A 17,980-nucleotide genomic window follows, 5' to 3' on the forward strand; every position below is an offset into this window, starting at 1 on the left:
TAACTGTCAAACATTTCAGGCCAAAAAAGCACATCAAATCTTCGCCTAACGCGAAGCACAATTATTGTAAGAAGCCACCACAAAGGCGTTCACACTTTTAAACCCTCTAAACCCAACCAGCGACAACGTTTTACGTGCGCCAAGGCTCATTTTGCCGCGCTCTCTTTTTCTCTTTCTCTCTCTCTCTCTCTCTCTTGGAAAGCACTTCACCGTCTCAATCTCGTCAATCGGGATGGGCTCATTCCTGGTGTGGCACCGACTGTCGTATAACCCGCCAAAGCACCCAAGCACTACTCGGAAGGATTACGAAACCGTACACAAGCGCGAACCGGTACTTTAAATTGCCCGCCGGGTGTCTTTTTTCCCTTCCTTTCTTTCTTTTTTTGCTCTTCAACAGGCATATTTGATGTGTGTCTGGCTGTGTGTTAAAAAATGGTTTACAATACATGCAAAAGAAGGGGGGGGGGTCGAAACTCAGAATCTAAAGGCTTGAGGCAGACTGATTTTTGAAAGCTTCGCCAGTCCCTCGATGGTGCTACCGCTGATGGAGCCACTCCTTCAAGGCCCTTAGGTGTGCGTGTACGTGTGTGTGTGTGTGTGTGTGTGTGTGTGCGCGTGCTTTTCGATGCGTTTTAAAGCAAGGCTTAAGCATTATCCACACCGGCAAAGTGGTTGCAAGAAATGTCTGCTTTCTGTTAGCTTTCCCTCCGCTACCATTATTCACCTGACTTTTCTCCTGACCCCAAACACAAGCAACGCCCCACCCCAGGGGCAACACGCAAGCGTCCGTAAAATTGGTTTATGGCGTACGGCACACGAGTATCGAATTATGCATAAAAGTGAACCGATTACTCTGCGGTTTTGTGTGAATACGTGAATATCCAAAAGCCCGTCTGGATACTACTACCATTCACCGTACCATCGTCAACGAGGAGGGTTTACGGGGTTTACTACACGTTCTATCACTTACAGTGGCCGGCAAAATAAAGTGGCCACTACTTACATTTTTACATTTTTCTAATTTTTTTCGTTAAAAGTGAAGCTATCTTTGTGTTATATTTTTTTAAACAATCTTCATTCTTTGCTCTTAAATGTGCAATCAAAATTTATTGAAAAAATCAAAGGTTTACCAGTACCAAAAATATTTTTAAAAAAATTAGTCCAAATCACACTGACAAAAAAAAGTGCCCACATGAATTATTTTCAACAAATTGATTTATTAAACACAAACAACAACTATTTAATATTTTATGTGCCCCCCTTTGGATCTTAGGACTAACTGCAAGCGCTTTGGCATACTCTCCACTAGATTTTCTATATGATTTGGGTCAAGATTTTCCTAGGCGTTCTCTAGGGCTTCAAAATATTTATCTTTATTAGTTACGCCAGTTTTTTTCACTCTATCATCGAGAATGGCCCACAAATTCTCGATGGGATTTAGATCAGGACTTTGTGGAGGCCATTCAAGCGGTTTTATGCGACATGAGTTGAAAAAAGTTTTTGTTTTCTTCGCGGTATGTTTGGGGTCGTTATCTTGCTGAAACACAAATTTATTTTCTAGACCTGTTTTTATTAGAGATACCTCTAAATTTTCTTGTAGGATGGTAATATAAGTATCAGCTGTCATAATGCCGTTGATTCGCACCAGGCTTCCTACCCCTCCCCAAGAAAAACACCCCCAAACCATAACATTGCCCCCTCCATGTTTCACCGTTCCTTGGATGTTGCGCTCTTGAAGCTCCTCACCTGGTTTACACCACACATGGGACCGCCGTTTTCGGTTAAACAGTTCAAATTTAGACTCATCTGTCCAAAGAACAGTTTTCCAAAACTCGAGCGGCTTATCCGCATGCTCTTGAGCAAATTTGAGCCGTTTTGATTTGTTAGCCTTACTGATGAAGGGTCTTTTCTTGGCTAATTTGCTATTGTACCCCTGTTCTATGATGCGACGGCGAATCGTTCGATCGGATATATTTAACTGAAGTGTATTTTTGATTTCAAGGACTGTTACTTTAGGGTTTTTCTTCACTTCGCGCACGATCCTGGTGTCTGTTTTGCTATCTGTTATTCTCTTCCTACCTCGGCCTGGGCGATCTACCACTGAACCTAACGTACTATATTTTTTAAAGATTTTTCCAACTGCTGATTTGCTGATGCTATACTTGCCAGCAACAGCTCGATGTGATTCCCCGTTCTGAACATCGCGAACAACTAATTTTCGGACAGCCAGAGGAATTTGTTTTGTGTTGTTTTCCATTTTGTGCAACTGAGCCAAATTGTCCAAAATTAAAGTACGAATCCACTTCAATGCCAAATGCTAATGCATGCAACCGGTCGCTTGCCTAAACACCTCATGTCAACAAAAAATCTGTCAAAACAAAACGATAAAAACGATAAGTTTGATCGATTTGCATAGTGGGCACTTTTTTTTGTCAGTGTGATTTGGACTAATTTTTTTAAAAATATTTTTGGTACTGGTAAACCTTTGATTTTTTCAATAAATTTTGATTGCACATTTAAGAGCAAAGAATGAAGATTGTTTAAAAAAATATAACACAAAGATAGCTTCACTTTTAACGAAAAAAAATTAGAAAAATGTAAAAATGTAAGTAGTGGCCACTTTATTTTGCCGGCCACTGTACTTTCGTTTGCTCACCGAAAATGAGCAAAAGCGTCATTGGCGTATGTGTGAGTTGGTAAACACTGTGCTCCCACACCGATATCCCCGGTTGGTGCCACAGTACCTCCCGGAAAACGGTTTGCGCCAGTGATTGGTTGGGTGGAGTTCGAGACATCGATAGCAGCTGTATACGATGCCGGGAAAAAGCTTAATGTTTAAGCCCCCAACTCATTGTCAGTTCCGCCTTCAAGGGGTACATAAAAACGTACCATACTTTGTTGCCGTTCGAGCTGTTTACTGTCTGCCCACGTGCAACTTGTTTTTTGGAAAACAGGCTCGTTCGCGCGGGCTGTCCATTATTGAGTTACAACGCATTCAACGAATTTTATTGTACATTAAAAAGCTAACAAAATAATTACCACACAACTCATATTAAGCGATGAAATATCTATGCTGAGCTGTTTTGCTAGCTTCGGGTGGTCGTTTTACCATATTGGCAATGCAACATAGTTGCAAAAGCAATTAATTATGGGCCCTTTTTGAATGAGATACCAGGCGCCTCCATGGAGACTAACGCATGAAAAGCACTGGGCGGCTCCATCGAAAGTTCTTAGCAGCTTCATGTAAAAATCGATGTTACATTGTTGAAAACAGAATAGAAACAAGAAGGATTTTTTTCCTTCTATAAAACAAACAAATAATAATGTAGTAAAACTCTTACTTTGGATCGGTTTACTTTCAATATTCAATTACATTCGAAAGTAATCTGTAAAATCTTCAATTTCTTTGCACATTTCCACACACAAAAATGGCATCATTTAATTATCAACCAACCTTGTGGTTAGACACACTGCCAGTGTCCTCAATTAAAAGGAATGATAAATTAAATTCAACCTACCACTCCACGAACACACCCTCAAACACACACGTGTACCAAATTGATGAGCCGGCACAATCCGTCCCAAAATGTCGCCCACCTGTACTCTGTCGCCCCGGGGACATGTTTTGGGGAAATGAGCCACAATGTGCCCAAAACAAAAAGAAGAACAAGAAGAAGGAGAATAACATGGCCCCCTTTCGCATCCCGTCATCGATTTGTCATCTTCAGTTTGTGTCTAGCGCACCCCGATGTAGATTCTAGTACCATCCTGGCACACTTTACGACACGATACACTAACCAGTGTCTTTCTCTCTTTCTCTCTTTTATTCTCTTTCTCCATTTTTGTCTCTCGCGATTTATGCTATCTTTGCAGGACTTTGGCACACTAACCTGCTGGGCCGTTAACGAAGTTGGCCCTCAAAGTCAACCGTGCACGTTCCAGCTCGTCCTGGCAGGTAATGTTTTTTCTTGTTTTTCCTGTTTTTTTTTATTTGCAAAAGGCCTTTAGGTAGAGGCACGTGAGACGAGAGCCTGGGTGAAAGGAAAGGGGTCCGCAAAATCAATATCATCCCACCACCTACGAAACCCTAACCTAGATTGTGGATTCTTCCATAAAACCCGCTTCCTCTTCCAAAGTCGGCGGTAACACATTCACCCCCTCCTTTCCCATAGCGAAAACTCTCTTCCAAGCCTGCCCGACCGACCGACCGACTGGGGCATTTGCCAATCGAATCGTTACCCCCCTGCACACTCACTTAGACACACACACACTAGCAGCGACCTATGTGAGACAGACACATGTGTGAGTTCTGGATGCATGGTGGTAGTTTCGTTTGACCGCATCAACATCACGGCGCTCTTCACGGCCAGTGCAAGGGAAAGCAGCGTTCCCCACCATTCGACTACGGCCTGTCAAATGCAGCTACGCAATGCTGCACGCTGCGGTAGCATGGCAATGGATCGTGAATCGTGAACGGATTAAATGGGGGAAACAAAAATAACACCGTGCCCACCGTGTCCCTGCGGCGGGCCTTTTTCCCGCACCATGTCTACCACCGTTTCACGCAGTCGATTTCGATCTATTTTGCTCGTTCTCCTCGTCCTAGTCCGGCCACAGCTCGCACCAGCTTGCAAAAACAAATAAGCACAAACCACCTCCATGTTTTGCCGGCTCGAAACCGACCTCTCCTCTTTCCCCCTGCGACACGCTTCCTATGTTTTCACCTCCAATCCCTCGTTGATGAAATGAAGCCCCAATAACAAATCATCCACACCCCGCGCGCGAGTGTGTGTGTGTGTCATCTTTAATACTTCAGCCGGTTGTGCGTACGTCTCCGGGCTTCTAGAATCCTTCCAAGCTTTTCGACCTTGTTTATCCGCATGTGTGTGTGTGCGTGTGTGGCGGAAAGAGTATTGGTGCACACGTGTGATAGTGACAGTATTCCCATCCACCCAACAACAAAAAAACCCGATCCAGCCGCACCAGTGTACCGTTGGGCATCAATCATTTTGCACATCAGGATTCTCTCTCTTTTTTTTTTTCTCTCGGTCTTGGTTCTTTTTTTTTCCTGCCTGTCACTCTTCTCTCACTCTCGACCCTTTCAGAACGGTCGGACGACCTCGCTTGGTCCTCCATGCGCTTGATACTGGTGACATTGGAAACTGTCAGGATCGTCGTTGCCGGCTGGGATTTTTTTTTTTGGTTTGCTCGCCCCATCTCTCAAGGCTTGCTTTGTTTCGTGTCGTATAGCAACTGCCGTCCTCACTGATGGGCCTTCGCCTTCTCATTCTCTCACACTTTTACCGGCTCATTTCGAATTTCATCCACTCCGTTTCGGTCATTATCCTTTCGCTGACAGCACCCGGTACCCAGGTTTTTGCGTGCAATGCGATAGCGGAGCGCCCGAAGTGAAGCGTGTGCAGCTTTTTTTTTTGGTTTGGTTTTGTTTTACTCCCCCCACCCCTTAACCCTCTGGGAAACCGAAAACTGACGTTAACGTGTCTATCATCGGTGCAGCGCCATCTACCGGTCGGTCAAGAAACTATCGCGCTGGGGCTTTTTTCCCCGGTTTCATTCATGCTTTCTCGCTCGCTCTGTCTGGCGTTACGTTTCCAGTTTTTTTTGGTGAACATTCTTTTTTGATTTTGTTTTTTTTTTACAAAAGCTGACCAGCACTGGCCCAAAAAAAACACCAAGAAACCCTTCTCATTCCTTTCTATCCCTATCCACGCAATAGCCAACGTGCGGGTCAGTTTTTGCCACAGAAAACGTGAATTCACACACACACACACACACACACACACACACACACACACACACACACACACACACACACACACACACACGAAGAAATCGTTTTCCATTTCCATTTCCAATCATCGCATTTAATCCGAAAAAGAATATCCGTTCCGCACGCAACATGTTCGGGCGTACAGGGTTTTTTTCTTCTTCTTCTGCAAATCGGGTCCTTTGCTTAACCCACCAAGTGGGTACACACGCACACACACAAACTCAGCCTAAATCCCATCAGCATCCTCCAACGTGTCCTCCCATGGGTAATGTCGTGTATCAAAACACGCACCTGATACTAACGTTGTTTTTCTATTCCTGTTTTTCTTCTCTATATTCTCCTTTTCCCCCACTGTTCCACACTTCCGGTGGCCCGGTGGTTCCAAAGATCTGCCCTCACCGGTAAGTAATTGCAGTCTGCCAAACCGGACGCAACAGTTTGCGGAAATCCAGTGCACACCCGGCTACGACGGCGGCTTACCGCAAGTGTTTGTGCTCGAGCTGGTATCGAAAAGGACCGGAACGCGTCGGTAAGACTTTTTTTTGTTTGCTGGGGAAGGGTAGGGAGGGGGAGGAAGGAGAGGAGAAGTTGCGTAGGGTATTTCCTTCTAGTGAAGGTGTCCCAGCTCCGCTACGGAATGAGCGGAAGCGGTCGATCTCTTCCGTCTGGAATGTTACAAGTAGCAAGCTTTAAGCTCTTAGCGCTTGAGCGAAACAAAAAATGTTACAGAAATGTTTCAGTTCGAGGATATGATTAATTTTAAACATACTTTGAAATAAAGCAAAGAGTGAAGTATTTCTTCAGCTAATACGTTTTGTTCGATGCGGTTTATTTGATTTTTAAGAATTTAGGACAGAAAAAATAAATGAGATTTAATCATCACAAACAATTTGAAATGATTATTTGTAACCTGCTTAACACTTCGAAGTTTTAAATAACAGTCCATAACAAAATGAGTAAAACATGCAAAACAATAAGGAAATATTTAAATTACCTTAGAGTAACGCCTTTAGTTCTGCAATCTGCATGACAAATGTGGCTTGTGTGGATGCTTTTTATCATTTTTTTCAATAAGGCTCTCAACAGACATTTAGAGTAAGCTTAAAACTTGAAATTTAACTACAGTATAGAGCAAAACAAGCGAAGCTTTCACCTAAAAACCTCATTATGCAATCGTTAGTAGCGCATTTCATATAAAGCTTGTTAAGAATAATCAAGACGATATAAAGATAATACAGAATTAAACAAAGATTTCTAATAAAAATTAATTTTCAACGTTAGTATAGCACTGAAAAGTGTTGAGTAGTAGTATCTTTAAAAAATGCTAAAAATATTCAGCTACTGCAACACAAAAAGTGACCACCTTTTAAACAGTGTGATCATTTTATACATTATTTAAACTACTTCTGTTTTTTTTTTGTTGAAATTTTCACCAGATGTTGTAAAGATTTTCTTTTATAATTCCTCTCTCTTATTGCTTTCCGCCCCCCCCCCCCCCCGCAACGTGCAGGTTCAATTTCTCCAACAAAAATGAACCATTCTTCGTGCTGGACCGGCTGGAGAAGCTGAGCGCACTGATGACGCTGGAAAACAATTCGCTCTCCTGCGTCGTGTACGCCATCAATCAGAAGGGCCGCAGCACACCTGTGCTAATACAGGACTTTGAAATTGGTCGCATCCAGCCGTACCGAGCGGGTAAGTGGCCACCGCCTTCGACCGTACCCGTATCAATCGACCTTATTTATTCCCCCTCCTTGCTGTTTTGTCTGTTTTTCCCCCTTTCACCATCCGGCACACCGGCAAAACAAACAAACAAACGAACAAAAAACACAGTGACCGAACGACGAGCGGACGCCATCGAGTGGCTGCCGATAGCTGTTGGCATTTTGCTCACCGTCATAATATTGGCTCTATCAATTTCCACCAAAACATATCTGAACCGCTGCCTCGCTGCCGGCTGCTGCTGTCGTCGGTGTTCCGCCGCCAGTGCAAAGCGGAACGATGCGGCGGCGTCCGATAAAAGTGAGCAGCATCAGCAACAGCAGCAGCAAACGAAAAACGTACTCCTGCCGGATGAGTACGAGTGTGGGACGCACTGTTTGAAGGTACGTTTGAAGCACACGGAGCCACCGTTTGAAGATCAGCACAAACACGACGGCGTATTAATTGCAACCGTGACCTTTGGCTGCTGTGATCAAAAGCAGTGGGAATGTGTGGCTCGCGTTGCTATAGTGTTGTTTGTTGGACGGAAACAACGTGACGATGCGCAATTAATTCCACCATTTTGCTCTCGTCTCTTCGCCTTTTCTCCCAAAACCAGCTGAAAAATGTGCAAATGTTACGAAGGCACAGCTCGCGCAAGAAAAACTGCTCCAAAGACTCGAACGACGACGAACCGGAGCCAGACGTCATACCAGCTCAGTTTAACATGGGTAAGTGCGTGCGTAGCCGTTATTAGAGACATGCAAAAACAACTTTCCCAAATGCTACTACTAAGCACGTTATATTTTTTCATATATTTCCCCCCTCAAAAACAGTGTCCTGCACTCCGCTCATAGCGACACCGCAGCACACCGATACAGCCGCCCGCGACAAGGTACGCTGCGCAAACTGCTTTCACTCAAGTGTCCTCAATATGTCCCACTTACCGCCTCTATCTTTCCTCCCCCCACAGGACGCACACCAGTACGGTGGCTTCACGTCCCCGCCCGCCACATATCAGATGGGAACAATCGTTGACCATCATCCGGCCGTGCCACAACAGGACACGGCGCTCGAGTACCGGACGCACGGTAGCATCGTCGGCATACTGCCTACCGCCCGGACAGCAGCGGCCGAGCTCGATATCAACGTGATCAAGGACCGGCTGCTGACGACGCGCGTACCCGAAAGCTGCGTTTGACGCGTTGCAGCAGCGCCGTTGCATCGATAGAAGTTGTTATAAACTCAGCACAATATACCCTACACCCTATATACATGCGCATGAGGACGGCGGTGGTAGACGGAGGGACGTGCCACTTGACATCCTGCACTGTTCCAACCGGCAGCTACTGGCCACTTGCCAGCGCCAGCCGGCACAAGTGCCCTCTACCCAGTCGCAACGCGTGATGTGACGGGCGACACGCAAACCTCTCCTGGTGTATGTGATTTTATCTGCTGGTTTGTTTTTTCTTTTCTTTTTCGATTCTATTCTATCGAAGGAAGTGAAAAAAGAGGAAATGTATAAAATAAGCAAAGCTATCAAAAAACTGACGAATGTGAAAGAGGGAACCTGTGCATATCTTTGAATTGTCTTCGAAAAGGCGTGAGAGTATTATAAACCCTTCCGCGAGCTGGTTGGGCCAACTTATGAACCTAGAACTCAATAAAAACCGCACAAAACTGAAGTAACTGAATGTTTTCAAGTGAAAAAAAAAACAGTTCGTTTTCTGTGGGCGAGCAGAGAGATGTCTTGTAATTCTATTTCCGTTCATGAAGCGGTGCGTTTTGTTTCGGTAAGCCCTTTTGACGAGAACTGTTTAGCTTTTGTTAGTGTTTCAAAAACCAACCTCTGAAAAGATTTTTAATAAAACAAAGTGAATCTTACTGTATCAGATGTCTTTGTTTGAATGGAATTGTGTTTGGCTGTCGGTTTGATGTTTAATAGCTACCTTTTTCCTATTGGATACATTATGAAATTTCAATATTCTTTCTTCTTGTTGTGCTGCTCTATCGATTGTTGCGATTCAATTGAATATTCATGTTTATTAGTAGATACCGATTTCGTTATTTCGCTTTTGAACCATCTTATTCCCTCGTTTGCATACATACCCTACACATGATGCGTCCCTGTAACACTATTTTGCTTATTCTAATCACAGCGCCGTTCAGCTTACCTAGCTTTTCTTTTTTGCTTTGCTGCTTTTGGAAATGCTCGTGTCCCACTTCATCTGCTCGTACGTGTCCATCCACGAGTCCATCGTTTCAAAATCGCTCGTATCCGGCGGGAACGGGATGCTCCTGTGGTAGCGTGCCTCCACCAGACAGTTGATGGTGGTCCGCAGCAGGGCAATCTGGCGCATAATGTGCCTGTTCGCTGCGATACCCTCCTGCAGCTCATCCGTCACCTTCCGCGATGGTGGTTTCGGTGGTGCTTCATCAAACACAGCATCGACATCCTCCTCCATTCGCACGAGCTGCGTTTTCCTCCGATTGGTGCGGCTCGCTGAGGCGACCGTTTTGGGCGGTGTCTCTGGTATTTGAGGGACGATTATTTTGCTCTCGATTTCCAGCTCCTGGGCTAGCACCGGCACCTGGGCCAGATCGGTCTCCTCCTCCGGCATATCGATCACCAGCTCCCTTTCACTGCCCGACGAACCGTCCGACTGTTCTGCGGCGTCCTCTTCTTCCTGCACGGTATAGCTCAGGGTGGGTGCGTTGTCCTGGATCGTTCGCACGTCCAGTATGCGGAATGGTGAGTCTTTATTCGGTTCTATTAAACCGGGGGGACGCGGTTTTTTCTGTTCCATTGTGGTCGAGTTTTGTTTACGTTTTGATCGGACGGCACTGAAGCGAATGGGCAAAACAGCCAGAGTGACCAGAAATACCGATTTATCTGTATTCCTACCGATTTTTCATATGCCTACCGATTTACAGATAAGCCTCCTAAAACTACCGATTTTTCATTTAACCTACCGAAAATCACAGAATTTTGATTTTTCAGTCGTTTAAGCTTAATCTGAGGCGCCTCATTTGTTACTTATCGCGCTGATGCACGTTTGTTTACCTGGCACTTTTTATTTTTATCCGTTAAAATTTAATGTTCATAATAAGTAGAAAATGTCAGTTGCGTGGATTCCGAGAATTGCTCGTCAAAGAAAATCATTTAAATTTGGATTTGAATCTCGCTGTCGGCGGTTAAAGCTTACCCGACAGACAAAGAGAATGAAATTTTCAGGCGAGGGGAGAGTAGAGACACACGGTGGGGGTCCGGCCCAAGATCGGATCCGAAGTCCGTTGTTTTGGGCTAAAAATTAAAAATGGCGGATGGAGCGCTACCACGGAAAGAATGCGCTCTATTGCATGCCTTTAAAATGCACGAGGCGCTCTCACTGAAAAGAACGCTCGCTCGCGCTGTTTCATTGTATTTTCCTTATACCCCTTCCTTTACACGGACTTGATGCACCCGAATCAAAAGAAAAACTTTAACACATCACACTTGGTTAATAAAAGACGCACACTTTTTCATTCTCTTTGCTAGTAGGGTAAAAAGAAATTGATCGTTAAAATAATGGATTAAATTTAAATGGTTGCGTTCTCAACAGTGCTCCTGCCGAAATCTTCCAATATAATCTGGCCACAATGGTCCGCAGGTCAGGCGAGCTTTTTGGTGGCCACCGTCGCAAAACCGTCGCAAAACGTCAAAACCGACGTCGCATGTACTGCAAACCGACGTCGCCAGCGAGCGAAACTCGCAACGATTTCGAGGCGCTGGCGACGGTCGTTTTTGACGATTGGCGACGGTTATTGACCTTTCGAGTGAGATTTTGCCCTGCGGGCCAGTGTGGCCAGATTATATTGGCAGATTTCGGCAGGAGCTCTGTTGAAAACGCAACCATTTAACCAAAGTGAGTGTATATATCAGGTGGGCTTATGGTGTTCTTTCTCACCAATACATCGACACACAATTTGATGGTTTGCTCCATAACAAAATCTAGAATGCCTTGAAGTTTAAACAAAATATCGCAATAATTTTATGTGGTTTTGCTCAGGCGTAGCACAAAGAAAGAAGCCAAAAAAACCTACGCGACGGCCAGTTCTTGGATTAAAATTCCATCTGCGAAATTCTATCTAAAATTCCAATTAAAAATTAAATCTGAAGATTACTGGATAGCAACCCACGTGCCACAAATCCACTAAACGACCACTAAACGGTTTCTAAACGACTCAAGTTGTCTACGTAAACGGAATATAGAAAGACTTCGTTTAGCAGACGGCAAACGACTCATGCATTCTAAAAATAGCAAAAAAAAAAGCTGGTGGCGCTATCTGTTGGAGGGATATCCCAACCAGTTGAGCTTCATCGCTTGAAGGAGAGCTTTCTCATTTCCTCTGTACTGTTGTGTGGTTTCGCATTGAAGTTATGCATCGCTAAAACTAGAACGGCGATACGATTGCTTAAATACTAAACTCCAACGGAAACCACCAGCACTGAAGGAAGTGAAATTTGAGTAATGGTTGTTGGTGTTGATACCCGCGTATCTGACCATACGACCATTCATATAGATTGTTGCTCAGAAAGTTAGAAGGCTATATTGGTCATGATAAGATGAAACTTGTCGAAACACATTGCAAGAAAAGGATAGCAATATAATGATGAGTTGTAATACGCCATCTATTGATCAAACCAATGAAGCTGTGAAGCTTTCATTTTTTTCTATGAATATTCAATTTTCCAGTCGTTTAAGCTTAATCTGTGGCGCTTGGGAACAACACAGTTCCCTAGCAAATCTGATATATAGGAAACGATTATTGAATCCGTTCAGTCAGCGAGCAAGGAGAAGTGTACCAAGCGAACCAAATATGAATTTATACTGAAAGTCAGCATATGTCCTTTGCTCCTGTTCAACAGACCATCGAAATATCTCAAATATCGAGCAAAATTGTGAAAATTTTGGATAAAGTTAGTAGTGAGTCCATAGAAAATTCATCAAAGCATCCAGTTTGTTATGGATCTAACTGTCAAACCAGGGTTTCTTCCTATTTTCGTTTTTAGACGTCAAATTGCACTGGATAAGCCCACCTGATATATCAACTAATTTTGCATTTAACCTTTGTTTCTATGACCAAAAATACACCCCCATCTTTATGATCACCTACCCGGGTAGGTCATACATTTTGTATGAGAAATTGCTCTTTTGCGTGGTAAATTGATCATATCTTCTGTTTTAGTTATTGAAATAACTTCAAAAAAAAGCTTGAAGTTAGGTGTATCTTGGGGACCGCCTGTATATGAAAAATAATTAGGAAAATCCCTTTTTTATACTGGAAAGAACGAAGTTTTATGCAGTGTTTGAATTTCTATGTATATATTGATTTGAATTATATTATGGCATGACTTATGGGATTATGGTAACGGATTAGAAACAGACAACACTTCAAGGCTACAATATAAACAAGGACCTAGATGAGGATTAACTGAACTAAGTAATGAATTACAGCATGTACAAATGATCTCAAACAGACAAGTGAATAAACATTAGCAAAGTAAAAGTTCAACCGTCTACACTGTGGTGATTTCCGAAATATTTTTTATTAATAACAACTTTTTATTCCGTCCAATCGAATAGTCGCGTCCATCCTTGCTAAGATCAATCACAAGACTGACGATTCTCCTCCTCGCCTCGAAAAGCCTGCTATTTTGACATTTCCATACGAACGGATGTATCTACCCAAGTGCCACAAATCCACTAAACGACCACTAAACGGCTTCTAAACGACTCAAGTTCTCTACCTAAACGGAATATAGAAAGACTTCGTTTAGCAGACGCCAAACGACTCATGCATTCTAAAAATAGCAAAAAAGCTGGTGGCGCTATCTGTTGGTGGGATACCCCAACCAGTTGAGCTTCATCGCTTGGAGGAGAGCTTTCTCATTTCCTCTGTACTGTTGTATGGTTTCGCATTGAAGTTATGCATCGCTAGAACTAGAACGGCGATACGATTGTTTAAATACTAAACTCCAACGGAAACCACCAGCACTGAAGCAAGTGAGATTTGAGCAATGGTCATTGGTGTTGATACCCACGTATCTAACCACACGACCATTTATATAGATTTTTGCTCAGAAAGTTAGAAGGCTATATAGGTCATAATAAAATGCAACTTGTCGAAACACATTGCAAGAAAAGGATAGCAATATAATGATGAGTTGTAATACGCCATCTATTGATCAAACCAATGAAGCTGTGGAGCTTTCATTTTTTTTCTATGGATATTCAATTTTCCAGTCGTTTAAGCTTAATCTGTGGCGCTTGGGTAACCACACGACCATTTATATAGATTTTTGCTCAGAAAGTTAGAAGGCTATATAGGTCATAATAAAATGCAACTTGTCGAAATACATTGCAAGAAAAGGATAGCAATATAATGATGAGTTGTAATACGCCATCTATTGATCAAACCAATGAAGCTGTGGAGCTTTCATTTTTTTTCTATGGATATTCAATTTTCCAGTCGTTTAAGCTTAATCTGTGGCGCTTGGGGCCTCTCGCTATCTCACTCTCTCTGCGATTAGCCTGATTTTTATTTTGAATGCGCCGATACTTTTCGTTAATCGCTATTCTATCTTAACTGTTTTCATGTTTCTACTCAATAAACTTATATTTGTATGTTCTTATCTGATTATCTGATCATTATTAAATGATTGTTACTTGCCTTATTCGAATCTATGATATATATTTATTTTCCTGGCTGCTCTCGATCCCTACATATACGTTATTTTCTTATTCCCAAAATATCACAAGTTTTCCCCCAATTTCACACCCGGTGTAATTTTCAACATGCAGCTTTCCTGAAAATTTGAAGTTATTTCAATTATTAAAACAGAATATATGATCAATTTACCATCCCGAAATGCGAAATGTGAAAAATCCCATACCAAATGTATGACCTACCTGGGTAGGTGGTCATAAAGATGAGGGTGTATTTTTGGTCATAGAAACGAAGGTGAAATGGTTGCGTTTTCAACAGAGCTCGTGCCGAAATCTGCCAATATAATCTGGCCACACTGGCCCGCAGGGCAAAAGCTCACTCGAAAGGTCAATAACCGTCGCCAAACGTCAAAACGACCGTCGCCAGCGCTTCGAAATCGTTGCGAGTTTCGCTCGCTGGCGACGTCGGTTTGCAGTACATGCGACGTCGGTTTTGACGTTTTGCGACGGTTTTGCGACGGTGGCCGCCAAAAAGCTCCCCTTGCCCTGGAGCAAAGTGACCAGAAATACTGATGTATATCTATATCTAGGAGCGTTTCTACATACACCGAGAATGCAATTGAGAAAATAACTGACAGCATGCTTTGACAGCGACTGACAGCATTTTCACTGAGAGAATTCTCCTCGGCATGCAAAGAACGATGGAGCTGAGAAAGAATTAAATAGGCAGTTTATAGCGATCGATCAATTACAGTTTGCATTTTTGCCATCTAATAATCGTAGAAATATTATCAAAAAGTAAAAGAAACTTTTTTGACTTCATTTTAGCGATTAAAATGGATTTTTTCAACATCATTTTAAAAGTCTCATCTCGGCGCTTTTCAGAGCTTCTACACACACCAGCGTGAGAAACCGGTTGTCAATTCTCTCACAGCCATCTCTCAGCTGCAGTCTCGGTGTATGTAGAAACGCTCTAGGGTTTGAAGGAAAAAATCTCAATGTTTTATTCATTGAACTACAAAACTCAGCCAAACAACCCAAGTGCCACAAATCCACTAAACGACCACTAAACGGCTTCTAAACGACTCAAGTTCTCTACCTAAACGGAATATAGAAAGACTTCGTTTAGCAGACGCCAAACGACTCATGCATTCTAAAAATAGCAAAAAAGCTGGTGGCGCTATCTGTTGGTGGGATACCCCAACCAGTTGAGCTTCATCGCTTGGAGGAGAGCTTTCTCATTTCCTCTGTACTGTTGTATGGTTTCGCATTGAAGTTATGCATCGCTAGAACTAGAACGGCGATACGATTGTTTAAATACTAAACTCCAACGGAAACCACCAGCACTAAAGCAAGTGAGATTTGAGCAATGGTCATTGGTGTTGATACCCACGTATCTAACCACACGACCATTTATATAGATTTTTGCTCAGAAAGTTAGAAGGCTATATAGGTCATAATAAAATGCAACTTGTCGAAACACATTGCAAGAAAAGGATAGCAATATAATGATGAGTTGTAATACGCCATCTATTGATCAAACCAATGAAGCTGTGGAGCTTTCATTTTTTTTCTATGGATATTCAATTTTCCAGTCGTTTAAGCTTAATCTGTGGCGCTTGGGAATTAAATCAATCCAAATAATCCAGCGAAATTCAAATCACAGCACGTACGATAAAATCGTACCCAAAGAGCACTGCTGCAGTCCTAAGCGGTCGCGTGGAGCCCCGAGAAAAAAAACTTGTCACCACAAAAAAAAATGTGCTTCTTATCCGGCGCTCTAGCACCAATCGAACACGACATCGAACATGAAAAATGTATGGGATTTGACATGTTTGTCTTGTTTGTTTGTTCGTGTCTGACAGTGCACCTCCATATGATTATATGGGTTTGTTCGTGTCGGATGTCGTGTTCGATTGCTGCTAGAGCGCCGCCTTAGTCCTTCTTTGGCTTAGAATTCCAATTTTCAGATCGACACTTCAGAAAAATCTTCATTTGTGTAACCGCTGAACCAAATCTAATCCATATCCTAAATAAAGGATGCATATTCTCGTGAGATGTGTTGTGGGCAGCCGTGCCGACCCCTGGACTTGCCGTGGCAGTTGCGCTGCCACCGGTCAACGTCCAGGAGGACGACAGTGTGTCACACACACTGTCGCACACACTAAGCAGCGCAAGGCTTAGTGTGTGCCGAGCGCACAGTTAGAGTGTGTTTGCGAGCCGATCGAGCAGGAGCTCTCGGCAGGGGCGCTCGGTGCGGCTGGTGCGCGGCCACCGTACTATTATATTTTAAAGTGTATTGGTTGTTTCGTTTATGTTTTATTTATTATGTACGTTATAAGTGTTTTAATAAAAGTAAAAGTGCAAAACACAACAGATGAAACTTTCATTTTCCGCATTAGCACTCCCTCCCATCCCGCTTAACACTTCTTTCGCCTTGACTTCTTTTAAGTTTCGAGTTTTAACTTACCGAAAACTACCGATAAAATTTTGATGCGCCTACCGAAAACCGCCAAAATAATCTGGCCACATTGAAAACAGCAGAGCCAGCGGTTGTGAGAGGGAGACAGATAGCACAGGAGCTGTCAAGCATTCGGTGCAGAACTGGACTAGATAGCATATACACAATGGGACTGAAATATTTCAATATTGCTTTGCTATATTTCACTGAAATTCAAAATCACCGTTCAAAATGAAATTTCTTGTGAAAAATAATTCATTTTAAAAATTATTCTAAAAAAAATAAAAATATCGCCTTTTTACAATGTGCTATGCTCGTTTGGGGGTTTGTCATCTCGTCCGTGATGCGTTGCAATTCAAACCACTAATTTCATCGTTTTTATTTAATTTATTTGTCACTGATTCACTGTACGACTTATTAATAATAGTTAGTGTTTGTTTGTTTTTTTTCTCTCTTTCTCTCATTTACTCTGTAGTTTCACTCGACTCGCTACTAGGGGCACTTGCCATTGTGTGTGTGTTACCCCTTATTTTCTCTTTTCATGCGTACGCTTATGCGTATTTTTTACTTTTTCCCTTCTTGTCTTTTGCACCTGTTCCGCGTCACTTCACGGCCCAGCTTAAAACATTACCACGCGCTTGCAACGAGTTGATTTACTTTATGTTACATCTGCAACAACTTCAACTGCCTCCTGCTTCGCCACTCAACATTCACACGCACTTCTTTAGCAAGCACAAAAACATAGCTTCCGATAGCGTCCCTCAACGGTTCGCGAGAACTGTTCGGTTAGTGATTGATTTCAGTTTTTGGTATCGTCCTCGTATGCGGATGGCCTGATCTGGGGCGATCTATACATCTGTATAATGTGTGTTTGTGTTTGCGTATGTATGTAGTAGAGTGTTTGTAGTTTTACTTTTTTTGTTTTGCTCAATTGTACACTCAACTGTTTCAAAATGTGTTACTCCAAATGTAATTTTCCACCAATTCACACACTTAGATATTTTTTCGTATTTATTGTGTTGCTAGCCTCAATTACTGTAAAGAGCGCGAAACTCATTCTTGAGCTGTTTTTGCCTCGCTCAGGTGGTTAGTCATCTCTGCATTAGTATTAATTTCTTGCCAGTTTAACAAATGCATAACTCTCTGCCTTAATTTCACTGTTTTTTTTAATGGTGCACTGAATACAAAACTGTTTTCTCGTTTTCTAAATGTCAACTTTTTGCTTGTAAAAACAAGGTTGATATGTCAAAATCAACATGTGCTTCCTGTATTAAGATTGCTTTTTCTTTTCAAGTAATTCTGGTTGCGTTAAAGTTT

General features: G+C 42.7%; 2 protein-coding genes across 7 annotated transcripts in view; one reads left to right on the top strand and one right to left on the bottom strand.

Annotated features, from left to right (window-relative positions):
• Positions 1 to 8,794, top strand: part of LOC121596557 (nephrin-like) — a 79,792-nt gene extending 70,998 nt beyond the window's left edge. For all 6 annotated transcript variants that reach the window (XM_041921607.1, XM_041921609.1, XM_041921606.1 and 3 more), the window contains exons 14-20: positions 3,874 to 3,955; positions 6,179 to 6,320; positions 7,302 to 7,486; positions 7,625 to 7,896; positions 8,112 to 8,223; positions 8,329 to 8,387; positions 8,466 to 8,794. In XM_041921607.1, coding sequence (XP_041777541.1) covers positions 3,874 to 3,955; positions 6,179 to 6,320; positions 7,302 to 7,486; positions 7,625 to 7,896; positions 8,112 to 8,223; positions 8,329 to 8,387; positions 8,466 to 8,693 — 1,080 coding nt within the window. In that variant the 3' untranslated portion in view covers positions 8,694 to 8,794. The remainder of the gene's footprint in view (positions 1 to 3,873; positions 3,956 to 6,178; positions 6,321 to 7,301; positions 7,487 to 7,624; positions 7,897 to 8,111; positions 8,224 to 8,328; positions 8,388 to 8,465) is intronic.
• A 459-nt stretch (positions 8,795 to 9,253) lies between these two features.
• Positions 9,254 to 10,346, bottom strand: LOC121596558. The gene is made up of 2 exons (XM_041921612.1): positions 9,442 to 10,346; positions 9,254 to 9,341 (listed from the first exon to the last, which is right to left on the bottom strand). Exon 1 carries the CDS (start codon positions 10,297 to 10,299, stop codon positions 9,667 to 9,669), a length of 633 nt encoding a protein of 210 aa, XP_041777546.1. The 5' UTR covers positions 10,300 to 10,346; the 3' UTR covers positions 9,254 to 9,341; positions 9,442 to 9,666.
• Positions 10,347 to 17,980: the final 7,634 nt, after the last annotated feature.

The sequence above is a fragment of the Anopheles merus genome, chromosome 3R (genome assembly GCF_017562075.2).
Source record: "Anopheles merus strain MAF chromosome 3R, AmerM5.1, whole genome shotgun sequence".
Classification (NCBI taxonomy): Eukaryota; Metazoa; Arthropoda; class Insecta; order Diptera; family Culicidae; genus Anopheles; species Anopheles merus.

Bases quoted from the DNA above. Each gene is read 5' to 3' on its own strand.
- LOC121596558 (XM_041921612.1), bottom strand. From the start codon at position 10,299: ATGGAACAGAAAAAACCGCGTCCCCCCGGTTTAATAGAACCGAATAAA.